This window comes from Vulpes lagopus, chromosome 1 (genome assembly GCF_018345385.1).
Source record: "Vulpes lagopus strain Blue_001 chromosome 1, ASM1834538v1, whole genome shotgun sequence".
Classification (NCBI taxonomy): Eukaryota; Metazoa; Chordata; class Mammalia; order Carnivora; family Canidae; genus Vulpes; species Vulpes lagopus.
The window spans coordinates 144967729-144983964 of record NC_054824.1 but is presented as its reverse complement, the minus strand read 5'-3'; the positions used below and the strand labels follow the sequence as shown (position 1 = coordinate 144983964).

Here is a 16236-nt window from a genome sequence, read left to right as displayed (position 1 = left end):
TTATTTCATTAAATAAATACTAACTGAATGCCCACTATGGACCAGGCACTATTTCAGCACCAAGTCCTCTGATGGAGGCCAGAGGGATCTGGCCTTGGGGCAGATCTAAGCAACACCTGGCAGCCCTAGGACCTCCCTTTGCTCCCCTCAGACCTTGCAACCCAACTGAAAGAGACCCCCCCACCAACAGTCTCAGCATGGGTCTATGCAGCCAGCCTGCCCCCACCAGGGCTGGGATCAGCTCCACCCGGGTCTTAAGCCCAGCCAGGCAGAGCCAGGCAACCATGTGGCTGAAATTCAATCTCAGTGGTGGCTCCCAGGTAACCACAGTTCTTGCTGTGGGGAAACCTGGCTGTGATGGGGAAAGAAGAGAAAGTGACCTTCCTTGTCACCTCCCCTCATGACTAGAAGTGTGGGCACACGTGGCATCCTGAAGGAGTCTGACCTTGATCGAGGCCAGAAGCAGCTGGGTCTGGACTGGGGCTGGTACCAGACAGTCTGTTCCAAGAGGCAGTCCCCTGGTGGGAAACCAGACGTGGTGCGGGAACAGGGAGCTGCTGCTGTGAAGGACTGGTGAGAGGCAGGACTCCAGAGGCTCCGGCCCTGAGGTCAAAGCCCTGGTTTGCCATCTGCAGCGGCCAAACCTTGTGCAGGGCTTCCTTTCTCTGAAACTCTTTCCTCTTCTGAACAACGGGCTGAAGAGTATCAATGGCACTGGGTAATGTGTACTGCACCTGGCCCATGGGTGAGCTCAGCAAAATCTAGTTCTTTCTCTTTGCTAGTCATGCACGCACATACACACATGCCCAGTGTGCACAGATCTCCTGGCCAGGAGGCCAGTGAACCAGTCCCCTGTGGGTGAGACGGAGCGTTCGTTATCTGAGAGAGGAGTCCCACCCTGAGGACTTTCCAGGGGAGGCAATGAGTGCCCCCTCGCCCCCGAGACTCTTCCAACACTTACAGCTCTGAAGACTCATACTGCAGTCTAGCTGGCACTTGCTGGGCAGGGACCTTCTGTACTATTTTTACCTGCATCTTGTCCCTTGGCCATGTGACAGCCACCATCATCCATTTCTATCCCTTCCTAAGAAGAGGCAAGAAGAACCAAGACCTCACTGAGGTCTCAGAAAGGGACCCTCGGAGACTGGCTGAAAGCAAACAGGACCAACGGAAGCAGGAAGAATTAAAGTCTGATTTCAAGTAGAACTTCCTGCCCTAGTAACAGAAGGAGAATGTCTCAGGGAAACTGAAGTATCTTCTGGACAAGGAAACAGACCCAGAGGTGGAGAGTTATCTGGGGTCACACAGCATGCCACAGGCTGACCATGACCAAAAGCAAGTCTCCTGACGGACGCCCAGGCCAGGGTTCTTGCCAGGGCCCCAGCTGTCTCTCAGGGGACAGAAATGGTGGAGGTGGGGGGGGGTGTTTGCAGCCCAGCTGGCTAGCCTCCCAGCCTCCTGGGTCCTGGGGAGCTTTCCAGTCTCTGTGGAGGAGAATAATCAGTCTCCTGCCTCTCCCTCACCCCCATGGCCCCCCCACCAAGGCCAACGCTGAGGCCATGACCCAAGTTGAAACAGACCCTCCCCAAGGTCCTGGCATCCCTGGCGCCCCCGCCTCCAGTGTTAGCCAGTGGTCACTGGACTCCCAGCCACAGTGGCCACTGGGAGAGCCCATCCTTCTGGTCCCTTGAGCACCTGTTCCCACTTCCCCAGACGTGGGGGTGGGGCCCAGCAGCTCAGATCCTCTCAAGGCCCTGCACGTCATGTGGGCACCTGGGTCCTCTGCAGGGGGACGTGGGAGTGGGGCTGCATGCGCACAGCTCCAAGCGCTGCCACAGCTGTGCTGGCAGAATGGTGGCTTTGAGAACTTCTGAAAGGGGCCAGGAAGCGTGGGACACTGGCCCAGACGAGGGAGGGCTCCTGCAGCTGAAGGCCTCAGGGTGGGCAGGGGAGGTGGGGTGGTGAGGAGGCAGGCTGAACGGCACCACATCTAGGGGAGCCCCTGAGTGGACAGAACTTTGCAGCCAGGGAGCAAAGTCCTATGCTCAGAGGGCATCCCAGACTGTTCCCCAAAGAACAGCTGAAGGAACTGGAGGGCTCGGCCCTGAGAACATCCAGATCTCCTTCTGGAGAAAGCTGTCCCATCTGCAGGCTCCTCGCAGCCCCCTTCCCTACAGCCCAGGGTGAGAGACCTCTCAGGTTTTCTGAAGAGCAGGCACTCATGCTGCAGGCCTCAGTTTCTTCACCTGTAAAATGGCAGCAGCTTGTTTTCTGGCTTTGACATTGGAACTACATAAATATATTATATAATTGAAACAGAATTAAATTCAGAATAATGAAGTTAATTTTAGGCTAAATTAAGAAGCAGAACAGGGATGCAATTCCTAAAAATCTGAAACAAAGTGAGACAAGCGCCCGTGATTGTACTTGGAGCTGGAAGCAAAGCCACATGGAAGAATTTTCTTTCAAGTGATTATGAAACTGAGCATTTTGACTATTTATCCCTAAGAACGAAAAGAACTGCAGAGAAATCATAATGTTGGCTTGACATTTCAAAACGCACTATTTATTGGGATAATGCAAACAAATAATTATAGTAATGGTGTTTGGAACTCTGAGTTTCAGTGTGAGGAAAGGAGAGTTAAGCTAAACTGCTAATCTTTCACGTGAACTGAAGACAACAGCATGAGCTCACGATTTATATGTCTCTGAAAAAGGCTTAGAAGCAGTGACACACTGCTTCCCCCACCCCCCCCCCCCCCCCCCCGTTAATGCTGAGTGCTCCTGGGATCCAGACGACCGACCGTCTCTAAATAGTACTTTCCACTTCCAGGAACCAGGCCTCTTCAGGATGTCCCAGTCAGGGGCAGGACAGCTTGTCACACTTGCAAATAAAGGAAGTTTGGGGACTCAGGTCAGGTCATGTCAAAGGGACCCAGCAGCCACATTGTGGAGACTCTCACTGGCCAGGATGACATGTCAGCATTAAAATGAATAAATCCCATAAGAGATGGAAGCACATCAAATCTATAAAGTCCAAGAATTCATCATGATACTAAACAAGAAAATCCCTGATCACCTTTGCACACTGATGGGGGCATGGACTCACAGTTGTGAAGATTAAGAGGGTGTAGCAGACCCTGTTAGTGTCCCCTTACTGGCCTGTGTCCCCTTACTGGCCACCTAAACAGGTCACAGGCCCCAGACTTCCTGAGGATTTTTTCTGACTGGGCAGGTACACTGGGCCCAAGAACACAGCGAGTCAGATGCGTGCAGGAGTTGATGGCCTGGAAACAGCCTCGGCCAGTGACAGAGGGGGAGCCTGCAGACTAGAAGCCCCACCCCGCTCCCCTCTCCCTTCACTCTCAGCAGCTTTGAGCTCCAGCTGGGCACCTGTTTCAGGTGATTGGATTGTTTGCTCAATGATTTGTTGGATTCTCTCCCTTCCTGGACTCACTGTCTTATTAAGACCTGGGGGTTCAAAGCCTGCACATACATATGGGTGGACACAACGGCAATCCCAGGTGGAATGTGTGATTGGGTGAGACTGCTCAGAGAGCAGGAAGCCAGGCTCCCAGATGCCCTGTGTCTGTGGCACCCATGCCTCTCTCTCAGTGCCTCTGTGATCAGGCCAATCAGGCTTCAGAGGAGGAAGTCCAGGCCTGCTTCATGGATGGATCAGTCTGGTGCACTGATGTGAGCTGACCCGGGATGGAGGCTGGGGAGGGAGTTCAGGCAGCACACTGGCCACCCTTGTCTGCAGGGGGAGAGGTGACTTGGGAGAGGTCTATTGGACTCTTGAGCGGTGGCACATGGTTTGGCTGGCTGGTCAGGCCAGGAAAGGGCAGGACAGGAAGGGCGGAGATAAGGAAGTGGAGGGAGAGCCATGGATGGACTTGCAGGAGCGGGCATTGTTTTTACAGCAGTACCATTAAGGAGCATTCACTGCAGGGGAACGTTGGACAGCCAGGAGACAGGAGACTCCAGGGGATACCAGCCAGACTCTGTCCTTCCCCCATGCCAGTGCCTGCGTGAGGGCCCATGAATGGAGTGGCTATGGCAGTGGGTAGAAGTCTGCATGGTTCCCTCTCATTAAGGCCACCTGACGTGGCGGCAGCACAGACAGGTGCTGAGCCCTCACATGGCGCCATCCCTCAGGGAGTTCAACCAGCCACTGGGAAGCATGTTGACTACAGTGTCTCAGTCTGGATGGGAGGGCAATGTTTCCTTCCTGGGACTATGCACATTCTGAGTATGAATTTGCCTTCCCTGCCCAAGTGCCTTGGCCAGTACCAATATTCAAGGTCATGAAGGAGATGGCTTATACTTATGAGACCCCATATAGTATCACCTCTAACCAAGGGGATACACTTTAAAGTAAAGGAGATGCGACAATGGCCACAAGACCACAGCATCCATTGACCCTACCATGTATCACATCACCTTGAAATTGCCAACCCTGGGAGTGCTTTAGTATGACCTCGTTACAGCACATCTAAATACCAGCTTGGGGAAAACATCCTCTGAAATCAGAGTACTGGACTTCAAAATGCAGTCTACATTTTGAACCAACGGCTATTATATGGTGCTGTAGCCCACAGAGCTAGAAGTCATGGATACAAGAACCAAGGGTTGGAAAGAGCAATAATTTCTCACCATCATCCCCAGTGACCCATGTGAAGATTCGTGCTTCCTATACCTATAAATGTAGACTCTGTAGGATTAGAAGCCCTAGTCCTTAGGGTGGGAGATGTGTCTGCCAGAGGCTACTGTAAGGGTACCACCAGACCTAAGGTACTAGCAGCCTCTGGGTCCTTTTGGGTACCTCATGCCAATTCACCAACACGCAAAGAAAAGGATTATACTGGCAAAGACTTTTGTCCTTTTTTAAAAGATTTTATTTTATGTTTAAGATTTTATTTATTTATTCATAGACACAGAGAGAGGGGCAGAGACACAGACAGAGGGAGAAGCAGGCTCCATGCAGGAAGCCTGATGTGGGACTCGATCCCGGGTCTCCAGGATCACACCCCAGGCTGCAGGCGCCGCCAAACCGCTGTGCCACCGGGGCTGCCCTTTTTTAAGATATTAAAAGTGTATTTATTCACGAGAGACACTCAGAGAGAGGCAGAGATACAGGCAGTGGGAGAAGCAGGCTCCCTGTGGCGAGCCAAACACGGGACCCAATCCCAGGACCCCAGGATCACAACCCAAGCCAAAGGCAGACGCTCAATCACTGAGCCACCCAGGCACCCCAAAACATTTACTCTTGACGAGCCCATACCCGGTGGTAAGTATGATGGCAGGTGCAGCCATGCTGGCCTGTCAAGGGCATGGGAAGTAAAGGCCTTCAGGGATGAAGGTCTGGGTTTTTCTGTGAAAGCCCTGTGGACAACAGATGAACCATGGAGGAAGATGTGGAATATTGATAATGGTCACAGCCCCGGAGCCACCCGCTGCAGCAACTATTGGAACTTGTCCCACTAACCCTCCTGTCATAAGACTCTGTTTTCTTTCTTTCTTTTTTAAGATTTTATTTATTTATCCATGAGAGACACAGAGAGAGAGAGAGAGGCAGAGACACAGGCAGAGGGAGAAGGAGGCTCCATGCAGGGAGCCTGAAATGAGACTCGATCCCGGGTCTCCAGGATCACGCCCTGGGCTGAAGGCCGTGCTAAACCACTGGGCCCCCTGGGGCTGCCCATAAAACTCTCTTTTCAAGAATTAAAAATGGTGCCCAGCCACAGCCTTGGAGAGTCAGTGACAGGACACGGTGGACAGGGGGACACATGGGTCTGAGCAGTGGGGAGGGTGGACCACAGCTGTGACCCGACCCTCCAGTATTTGTCTCCATAGGCAGACGGTAGCATCTGGGATTCTGTCTGGTGTCTTTTTTCTCACTGTGGGAGCACGTGTGCACTCAGAGCTAGCCAGGAATGCTAACGGGTCAGTGCTCCCAGAAGCAGCCCTCGGCTTTCAGGCAGGAAGTTGACACATATGACCCTGCTGTCTGCCCATCAGGTGGGATTCTCTGAGACAGGCTCCACACTGCCTTCCAGGGATCCCTTGGCAGGACTGGGCCAATCGCTCCGGCCACTCTATCTCACAGCCTTTGCCGGCTTCCTCTTCCCTCCTGCCTTGCTTCCCCAGTCCCCCACTGGTGCATTTTAGCCTGACCCCCCCAGATAAACTGCTTGTACTGAAATCTTTGACTCAACATTGGTTTCAGGGAACCCCATGGTCTTAGTCAGCTCAGGCTGCTGTAACAAGTTACCATAGCCTGGATGGTTTGTTTATTTGTTTGTTTATTTATTTATTTATTTTAAGATTTTATTTATTTATTCATGAAAGACACAGAGAGGCAGAGACATAGGCAGAGGGAAAAGCAGGCTCCACGCAGGAAGTCCAATGTGGGACTGGATCCCAGGACCCCGGGATTTCGACCTGAGCCAAAGGCAGATGCTCAACCAACTGAGCCACCCAGGTGCCCCAGCCTGGATGGTTTAAACAACAAACACATACTTCTCTCATCCCTGGAGGCCAGGAGACCTGGTATCTGGTGAGGGCTGGCTTCCTGCAGACGTCTGCCTTCTCACTGAAGTCTGCAAGGAGAGAGCAAGCTCTCCCAAATCTCTTCTTATAAGGGCACTAATATCATCGTGGGATTACCTTCCAAAGGCCCCATGTCCAAAACCACCACACTGGGGATTAGGGCTTTAATATATGGATTTGGGTGATGCAAACACTCATTCCACAGTACCTATTTAAGACAAATGGGAAAAAAAAAATAAGACAAATGGGAGAGAACCAGGCATTAACTCTACCTTTTCTGAATGGGTTCTAAGCCAGAGTGACAGTAATTGCTGAGGGATATTTTTCCATATGGGACAATTCATAATAATAAAGGAAGAGGAGAGACACAATTAGAACATCTCCATTTTGTCCTCCTAATGAAATAATGCATCTAGACCATGGTCACCGTAGCCATCAGATAAAAAGGCTATGGGTAAAGATGTGTCTGCATCCTAATCCCTGAAACCCTTGTTTGGAAAAAGGGTCTCTGTGGATGTAATTCATTATATGAATTTATTCCCAAAATTCAGTTTAATGTGTCTGCATTGCTCCTATCTCTGTCTGTGGTCGTATTTCATGAAAAGGAGGAGGCAACATGACCACAGACACAGAGATAGGAGCAATGCAGCCAGAGACACTGAGGAATGTCACCTGCCACTGAAGATGGAAGAAGCAAGGAAGAATTCTCTCAGTCTACACAGAGGGAGGGCCACAATGCCAACACTCTGAGTTTAGACTTCTGGCCTCCAGAACAGTAGAAAAATATATTTCTGGCTCATAAACCACCACGTTTGTGGTAATGTGTTGCAGCAGCCTGCGTAACTGGTACAAGCAACTTTGTGAGTGGATCAGGCTGACAGCAGCAGAATTAACTGACCAGTCGTAGCATCAACAACCAGACACCGCATACCTCCGGATCTGACAACAGAGAAAATACAGTCTTACTTATGAAATACTCCTGGGAAAAAAGTTAATGCATGTTTAATCAAACTGTGAAATATATGGGACTCCTGGGTTGGCTCAGTGGTTGAGTGTCTGCCTTTAGGTCAGGGCGTGATCCCGGAGTCCCAGGATTGAGTCCCACATCAGGCTTTCTGCATGGAGCCTGCTTCTCCCTTTGCCTATGTCTCTGCCTCTCTCTGTGTGTGTCTCTTATGAATGAATAAATAAAATCTTAGAAAAACAAACAGTGAAATATAATGACAGGGACAGAGGAACATGTGAAATGACACAACAGGGATACACTCACAGCCAGATCTAGAACATGGGAGACTCGACAGGGAAACAGTCCAGTTTCCTAAACAAACAAAAATGGCATAGAAAACATAAAGGAAAAAGTATTACAGTCTAAAAAGATATTTTTAAGAAATTAACCAAGAGGCGCAGGAGTGGCTAAGTTGGTTTAGCATCCAACTCTTGATTTTGGCTCAGGTCATGATCTCAGGATCCTGAGATCCAGACACTCAGCGAGGAGTCTGCTTGAGATTCTCACTCTGCCCCTTCTCTCACTTGCGTATGCTTACTCTCTCTCTCTCTCATGCTCTCTAAATGAATAAATAAAATATTTTAAAAAATAAACAAAGTTAATCAAATGCAATGTATAGCCCTTGGATGCTGGTTTGGGCAAATCAACTATAAAATGGTATTTTTTTTTAGACATTTAAGGGAAACTGATCATGTTTCCCTTAAATATATTAGATATATAATGTCAATTGGGGGAATATGATAACAGAATTAGTTATCTTTTAAAGTCACTGTATGTTAGAAATACATAGCATGTATGTGAAGATTAATAGGAAATAATAAGCTGTCTGAGATTTGCTTTAAAATACTCCAGCGGGATCCCTGGGTGGCGCAGCGGTTTGGCGCCTGCCTTTGGCCCAGGGCACGATCCTGGAGACCCGGGATCGAATCCCACATCAGGCTCCCGGTGCATGGAGCCTGCTTCTTCCTCCGCCTGTGTCTCTGCCTCTCTCTCTCTCTCTGTGACTATCATAAATAAATAAAAAAAAAATAAAAATTAAAATACTCCAGCATGGGCAGCCTGGGTAGCTCAGGGGTTTAGCGCTGCCTTCAGCCAGGGTGTGATCCTGGAGACCCAGGACTGAGTCCCACATTGGGCTCCCTGCATGGAGCCTGCTTCTCCCTCCGCCTGTGTCTCTGCCTCTCTCTGTGTCTCTCATGAATAAATAAATAAAATCTTAAAAAAATAATACTCCAGCACAAACGACCACAAGTGAGGGAATTCATGAAACCAGAAAGGAGGAATTTTGAAGTGGTCAAGCTGGATGATAAAGTGGTTCACTATCCTTTCTCTCTTTTCTTGCGTATGTTTGAAGTTCTCCATAATAAAAACATTGTAATAGTAGTGTGGGGCGTAGTTGTAGAAATTAGTGGGCATGTGTTTTCATGGGTGAAAATATAAAACTTTGGGATGCCTGGATGGCTCAGTGGTTCAGTGTCTGCCTTTGGCTCAGGTCATGATCCTGGGGTCCTGGGATCGAGTCCTGTATCAGGCTACCTGCAGGGAGCCTGCTTCTCCCTCTGCCTATGTCTCTGCCTCTCTGTGTGTCTCTCGTGAATAAGTAAATAAAATCTTTTAAAAAGAGAGAGAGAGAGAGAGAGAGAGAAAGATTTGCAGCAAATGGAAAGTCCTGTGACCATTTTTTATGCAGTCTCTTGACAAAGTCGAGGGCATCACACAGAAGGGAAGCCATCTTCCTTCAGGGAAGCTTCTGGGTCCAGCGTCTTGGCTTTCTGGGGCTCTGACTCCGTACAGACTATAACTTAGAAAACCCAGAAGAGCCGGGGAGGAGTGGGTGCCCACCAGTCTGCCCACCCTGATGCCTGTGGTGGAACTGGGGCTGATCCTGTACATACTGGCGGTTGTACTTCCAGGCCTGAGTAGGTTGCTCTTTTCTGCCCCCCTTTGGTTAAGCAAGGCCATGGGATTCGTTCTAGAGAAACAGCTGTCGTCGGGAGAGACCGGTGTCTCTCTGCGCTGCAGCTATTTATTGCAGGTATAAGACCTTTCAGAGCTCTTCTTACTTTTCCCTTCTGGTGTGCTGACCGGCAGCATTTAGGATGGTGGCTGTCTGATCAGCTTGGGTCCCTGAATAACTAAAATGAGAAGAACCCCCTTGTTGACCATGATGCACAGGTGGCCTAAGGGAGAAGTAATGTTTGAAACCACTGCTGTTTGGAGGTTGTTATCACAGTGTAGCTGAGCATATCCTGATGAACACAGTGCCACACAGCAAGCAAACCCCTACAGGCTACTTGGGAAGAACTCCAATAATAATGATGGCTGATGTTCTGTTGTCATTAGTGTTCTTATCATCATAATCATCAGTCATCACAGGTACCATCCCCAGAGTGCCTCTGATGTGTGCCAGGCCTGTGGCACCCCGCGAATGCATTGTCTCAGTCACCGCTCACAGCAAACTCCAGAGGCAGAGATTCTTATCCCACGGCCAAGATGAGGAAAGCAAAGCTTAGGAACTCCCACAAACACCCCATTTGCCGTGTGAGAGCTCCTGAAGATGTCATTCGTTCCTTTATATAAAAATCCCACGGGATGAATTCTCTTTAGCAATTACAGCAAGAACCCGCCTGGAAAACAATTTCCCCACTCCTATCAAGCACCATTTGAAAGTCCGTACCCTTTGCTCCAGTAATTATTCACTAGCCCAAGCTTGCTGCGGTGGAGTTATATTGCCCGAACAGCAAAATGAATAACAAATTAATTCATTAATTAAAATAATATACAAAAGAAAAAGGAGTTAATGACATTTGATCTTGTCTGTCGAGTTATTGGTGCGTTTCCTTTCTCCAGGCGTTAACGATGCTCCGGTCCAGCTCCCAGTCTCGCCCCGGGTGGGTGGGGGTGACCGCTCAAGCTCTCAGGTGTCGGCCGAGGACCCAGGTGGGTGGCGGGTTGGTCCCCTCCTCCCGCGCTGGGTCCGTTTGCCGCCAGCTGCGTAGCGGTCCGAGTGTCCCCCACAGGAAAGGAGACGGGCAGGATACAGACCCATCCTGAAGCACGTTCAGGACCATCCGGCTCCCTTCGTTCGGTCGTGCCCGGCGGGGGAGCCTGCGGGTGTGAACCCGAGTCCGGCGGGTGCGCGGCGCCCCCGCGTGGGGCCCCGCGCAACAGCACCGCGCGTTCTCCCGCGTCCACGTCGACCTAGGGTCGCGGTGCCTGCTGCGCGCCTCGGCCTGTGGGGCCCTCTCCCCGCCCCCCACGGTCAGGCAGGTCCGCCCCGCCACTGCCCCACCAGTCCCGTGCTGCCCGCCCGCGCCCAGCAGCGGCCCGGTCCGCGCTTCCGAGGGTCCTGCCGGGCGCCGCCACTCGCCCTCCCCGCCCGGCCCGCCGGGACCCCGGGACCCCGGGACCTGCGCCCGGGGCGGCGGCCCTACTCCGAGTAGCAGTAGGTCCCGAAGGCCGCCTGCTGGGCTCGTGGGAAGCCGAAGCTGCGCACGCCGGGGTCGGGGAGGCCCCCGCAGCGCGGCCGCGGCGACGTGATGGGGAAGCGCACGCTGCCGTCCGCCAGCCAGCCGCCGTCGCACTGGTCCAGCCCCGAGAACTTCCAGGCGGCGTACAGGTGCCCGACCTTGGCCACCGTGGCCCCGCGCCGCCGGCACGCCGCGTGCGCTTCAGACAGGGTCAGCCGCCCGGGCACGAAGAACACGTGGCCTGGGGAGCGGAGCGCGTCACCCCTGGCCGGGCCGGACCCACCCCAGATCCTCCTCTTCGACCCTCCCCCGGATCCTCCCCGGGCGGAGCCTGGGTAGCAGAGGGGGTGCCGAAGAGGCGTGAGGGGGGCAGGGGGCGGAGGGAGCCTGGCGGGCAGCGTGGCGGTCGGCACCACGCAGGGACTCCGCGGCGAGCGCCGGCCCCCTCCCGCGGTGCGCATCTCGCCCGCGCCGCGTTCCGCAGACCCCCGGCCCCACATCCTCGTCGGAGCTGCAGCGGGGAGGAGGGGCTCTCATCCCCGCCCCCGCCCCCCGCCCCCCTGCGTCCTCACCTGCTGTCATCGAAGTGAAGCAGAAGGCGTCGTAGCGGTCGCGGTGCCGGTCGCGGGGTCCGTAGCTGCGGATCCCCGGCCGCCCCCGGCCGCCGCACGGGGCCCGCGCCGTGAGCACCGGGTAGCGCACCGAGCCCTCGAGCAGCCAGCCCGCGTTGCACCAGTCCAGGCCCTCGGTCCACGCTGGCGGGCAGGGGGAGACGAGGTCGTGGGTCAGAGGTGTCCCCGCAGGAGCCTGACCCAAGCTCGCCCCGCGGGGCCGGGTCGGCCGCTCACCCTGGTACAGCTGGGCGTAGGTCGCCAGACGCCCGTCCTGCTCCTCGCACGCCTGTTTCGCTTCATAGTAATTGAACTGGTACCGGCCTCGGCTGGGCTGGTACGGAAACACCACACCTGGGGGGAGGCGGACAGCTTAGGAAGAGCCGGCAGACAGGGGGGAGGGTGGGGGACGCAGCCCGGGGAGACCCGAAGAGGAGGGGGCCAGGAACCCAAGGGCCTTACCCTCCAGGCTCAAGGTCAGCGCCACGCTCTCGTCCTCGATGCCGTTGATGAGCTCACAGCGGTACCTGCCCTCGTCCTCCAAGCGCACGCCCTCGATGACCAGGGAGGCGTCCAGCCGATGCCCCCTCCGCATCCTGGCGCGTCCCCCCAGGGGCCCGTAGCCACGGGCGTGCAGGCCGTTGGTGACGAGGATCAGCACTTCCCGGAGCTCCCCGGGCTCCACTTTGCTCCAGCGCACCTTGTAGCTGGGAGGCTGGGCGCCCAGGACGCAGGGCAGCGTGGCCGTGGCCCCACGACGAGAGTGAATGACCTCGTGGATGGGGGGCAGGAGGTAGTGGGGGCTAGGGTGGGGTGCTGAGCAGAGGGGGCCACAGTGGCAGGAACCCCCTGACCCTCACTACAAGTGCCCATCCAGACCCTGCTCCCCAGACTCCCCCAACCCTCGTCTCCATTGCACACTCACCAAAGGCTCTCCTGGAGCACCTCCAACGGCTGCCCTGCCCTAGCCACCATCCGCACACTTGAAGCCTCTCCCCCACCTTCCCCCAGATTCTGGGCGGGGCTTGGGGTCTTACCTGAGTCCCCCAGGGCTTTGTGGAAGATGGTGAAGGCCCAAGGGAGAAGGAAGTGACAGAGTGCTGGGAGACTGAGCAGGCCTGGCATGATGGGAGTCAGCCCAGCGTGTCTGCAGAGTGCAAAGAGCAGGCATTTCTTGGGACTAAGGGAAGGGGAGAAGGGAGCAGGCTTGGAGATGAACTCCCATCCATTGGGGATCCCTCGGTGTGTGTGTGGGGGGAATGTCCAGCCGGAAAGCAAGTGGGCAGAGAAGGCGCCTGGACCGAGCAAAAGGAAGGTGATGGGGAAGGGACAGTAGCAAACCCCTTTCCCCAGGCCTGGGGGCTGGCTCTCTTCTGTACACCACCAAGGTCCAGCCCCCCTCCTGGCACCATCCTCCAGCAAAGCCAGAGGACACACGTTCTTGTCACTCTCCTGCTTAAAGCATTGGCTCCCTTTGCCTTGAGGATAAAGTCCGGTCTCTGGACTAGCTTCCAAGGCCCTCTGGGATCCCGCCTCTCCCAGAGCCTTCCACATCACCTCCCCATCCGCTGTGCCTCGCACATGGGCTCCAGACACTGGGCTCCAGACACGTTGGACTGGCTCCCAAAGAAGCCGGATTCACTCTGCTGGCATCACTGTGAGCCTCACCTCCTCTGGGAAATCTTTCCTCTTCCCTGGTTGGCCAGACTATAGTGCACCGCACCTGCTCTTCTGCTTCCCCTACTGCACTGTCCTGGGCATTCCTCTTTGGAAGTGCTTTTATTAGCAGCTGAACTAACTGTGAATTTGGAAGTAATACCTATGCGCATATAGACTTTATCAGTGAGGTTTCTGGTGATTATACAGTTATAGAAACTAATTCCAAACACAATTGTCTACTTCAGCAGTGGAGTTCCCTTTTCTTTTTCTTTTTTAAAATTTTATTTTATGAAGTAGGCTCCATACCCACTGTGGGGCTCAAACTCATGACCCTGAAATCAAGAGTCGCAGGCTCTAGGGACTGAGCCAGCCAGGCACTCCAATTTTTCACTTCTTTATTGTATCTGTTCTTTATCAACTTGGCCATTTTTTTAAAGATTTTATTTATTTATTCATGAGAGACAGAGAGAGAGAGAGAGAGAGAGGCAGAGACACAGGCAGAGGGAGAAGCAGGCTCCATGCAAGGAGCCTGATGTGGGATTCGATTGCGATCCCGAGGGCTCCAGGATCACACCCTGAGCTGCAGGCAGCACTAAACCGATGCGCCACCGGGGTTGCCCCAACTTGGCCATTTTTAAAAATTGGACTCAGGACCCTTTCACCTAGCTTTACTCATTTTCTAATCCTGATTCCTCCAAGTCCTAATTGCATGGCTTTGAGTGAGTTATTTACTTCTCTCTGCCTCAATGTCCTCATCAGTAAACATGAAAATAATAATTCCCACCTATCTCACCAAAGGAAGATGCGTAAAATGCTTAAAATCGTGTCTGGTATGTAGTAGGTGCCATGCATGTGTTAGCTATTATCTGCAGCACCCTGCAGAGTTTCTGGCACAATAGTAAGTGCTAAATAAATGTGTGTGCATGTTAATGAATGAGCCCACAGTAAGGATTCTGGGAAGGAGAGCTGGGACTGGGGGAAAGAAAATACTGTAGCGGGGAGACAGGCGAAGAACCTTGGGGCTGAGCCCATCCTCCTGCAAATGAAGGCCACACCACACGAGGTGGAAGAAATGGGGGCTGTGGTCACAGAGGGCTGGGGGAAGAGGCTGGTGAGCCACGCCCAGCACTTCCTTTGTGTACCTTCCATTTACTCCTCTCAGCAATGGCCTAAAGTGGGAAGGATTAGGAATCCCCTTTCACGCCTGCTCAAACAAAGGTGCACAAATTATAGGAGACTTGACTGAGGTCACACAATAAGAGGAGGGTTTCCTGGGATTTGAACCAGATTTAAACGCAGGCTCAAGCTCTTAACCAGTGGTCTGTATTTCTGTATTTCCAAGCAACCCTCACATACCCTCTTTGTAGCCTCTGCAGAGAATGAGAGCTCCCACAGCCCCAGTGCCTACCTGTTAGAAGCCGATCTCTTCACAGAGCTGGGAGCCACAGGGACTGGCAGCTTTGTGGCCTGCTTCAGGAAGAGATTCCAGTGAAGGAGTTGTCTGGCCCCTGGCAGGTCCAAGCACCTTAGAGCTGTGGCACTTGGGCACCTGATCAACGGAGTGGCTCCTTTTGACCTTTGAGGAACGGCTTCTGCCCTGAGCTCGCAGAAGCAGCCAAAGTGCCAAGAACTTTTCCACCTGTCACTGCACTAAGCGAGGCTGAGTGACCAGTGTCCAGCCTGTGACCCGGCACTATATCTGCACTGCTCACCATCCTGGGCCTGGGGAAGGTGTGGGGCTTGGGACCAGGGGTGGGGACCCCCAAAAGGGATAGAGTAAAGGAGGCATCCAGGAAGGTTTACCTGGAGGACTGTGGAGGATGGGGTGCCTTGTTTCTTCTAGATGCTCTTGGCCGGAGAAAGAGCAGACTGGCTGGCAGGGATGAAGACGTTGGGCCGCTGTGTGTGAGGATCAAGTACAGATGAGCTCACAGACCCATGGTCAAGCTCCCGCTGTCTCCGATTTTTTACATGGGCCTCATCCAAGCAGCACCCCCTCCTCTTGCCCCACAAAGTCCTCACCTCTGTCCTCTGGAGCCTGGGTGCGCATTGCCTATGGGAAGAGACTCTCAAGGTGGGAGCCAGACTTCCAGGACCTCTAGCTGCTTCAAGAAACTGGTCCCTTCTGTCCAGCCCCCTGTCTGTCCTTTCCTTCCCTGACCCCACCCCATCGGAAGCACAATTTCCCATTGTCTCTGTCTTTCCCTCTATTGTTGAATAACAGGGGCCCTTTCTTTATCCTGGCAACGAATGGCAACGAAATGTCAACAGCTGGGGATGTGGGATGCAGGACCGGCTGGCACACACCACCGGAAAACGACCCGGATAGGGGTAAGCTCAGAACAGGACAGATATCCCCAGGGAAAGAGAATGAGGGTGGGGATGGTGGTTGGTGAGAAGGTGGAAATGGGGCTCCTCCCATACTCCAAGCTTCAAGCCTCTGAAGAGCTGTGTGGTGTGAAGCCAGGGATGGCTGGGCTCCATGGGGGGCCAGGGTCAATGGTTGGAATTGCAGTGGGAGAGATGGCAGGCGACAGCAAGGAGGGGTTTCTGTGCCTGGGAGGAAAATGGGAATTTCTGAGAAGGACTTTGGAAAGGTCTTCAGATAGAGGTCAGCTTATTCATCCTGCCTCCTGTAGTGTAAATTCTCCAGAGAAAGGAGGTCCTTAACCTCACGGGGTGGGACTACACCCCTCCACTGTCTCCCCTGGAGTGTAAGCTCCTGCCCAAGTTCATACTCATTGTCCAAACCTTTCTGTTGGGGTACAATTTACAACCAACAAGGAGCACAGATCTTCAGTGAACAGCCCAATAATGTTTACATGTATACATACCATGGAGCTCACCCCCAGATCATATGGGACATTTCTAAAGATTTTTTTATTTGAGACAGAGAGAGAGGGGAGAGGGTGGAGTGGAGAGGGGCAGAGGGAGAGGA

The 16236-nt window shown here is 53.3% G+C and overlaps 1 protein-coding gene across 3 annotated transcripts; it reads right to left on the bottom strand.

Annotated features, from left to right (window-relative positions):
• Window positions 1-10110: 10110 nt before the first annotated feature.
• HAPLN2 (hyaluronan and proteoglycan link protein 2) lies at window positions 10111-15436 on the bottom strand. Of its 3 annotated transcripts, none has more exons than XM_041728723.1 (8): window positions 15321-15436; window positions 15102-15197; window positions 14707-14768; window positions 12677-12786; window positions 12102-12455; window positions 11877-11993; window positions 11601-11783; window positions 10111-11269 (listed from the first exon to the last, which is right to left on the bottom strand). In XM_041728723.1, the coding sequence occupies exons 4-8, from the start codon at window positions 12762-12764 to the stop codon at window positions 10989-10991; spliced, it is 1023 nt and encodes a 340-aa protein (XP_041584657.1). In that variant the 5' UTR covers window positions 12765-12786; window positions 14707-14768; window positions 15102-15197; window positions 15321-15436; the 3' UTR covers window positions 10111-10988. The 3 variants fall into 3 exon arrangements, with proteins under 3 accessions (XP_041584657.1, XP_041584580.1, XP_041584717.1); XM_041728646.1 differs by having other exon boundaries at window positions 14707-14765; XM_041728783.1 differs by lacking the exon at window positions 14707-14768.
• Between the last annotated feature and the right edge of the window lie 800 nt (window positions 15437-16236).

What these genes read in the sequence shown, in the direction of transcription:
- HAPLN2 (XM_041728723.1), bottom strand. Translation starts at nt 12,764, where the DNA reads ATGCCAGGCCTGCTCAGTCTCCCAGCACTCTGTCACTTCCTTCTCCCT. An exon ending in CAAAGCCCTGGGGGACTCAG is followed by an intron (nt 12,456 to 12,676) that starts GTAAGACCCCAA and finishes CCCTCTGCTCAG; the next exon opens with CACCCCACCCTAGCCCCCAC. An exon ending in CTTCACTTCGATGACAGCAG is followed by an intron (nt 11,270 to 11,600) that starts GTGAGGACGCAG and finishes TCCGCTCCCCAG; the next exon opens with GCCACGTGTTCTTCGTGCCC.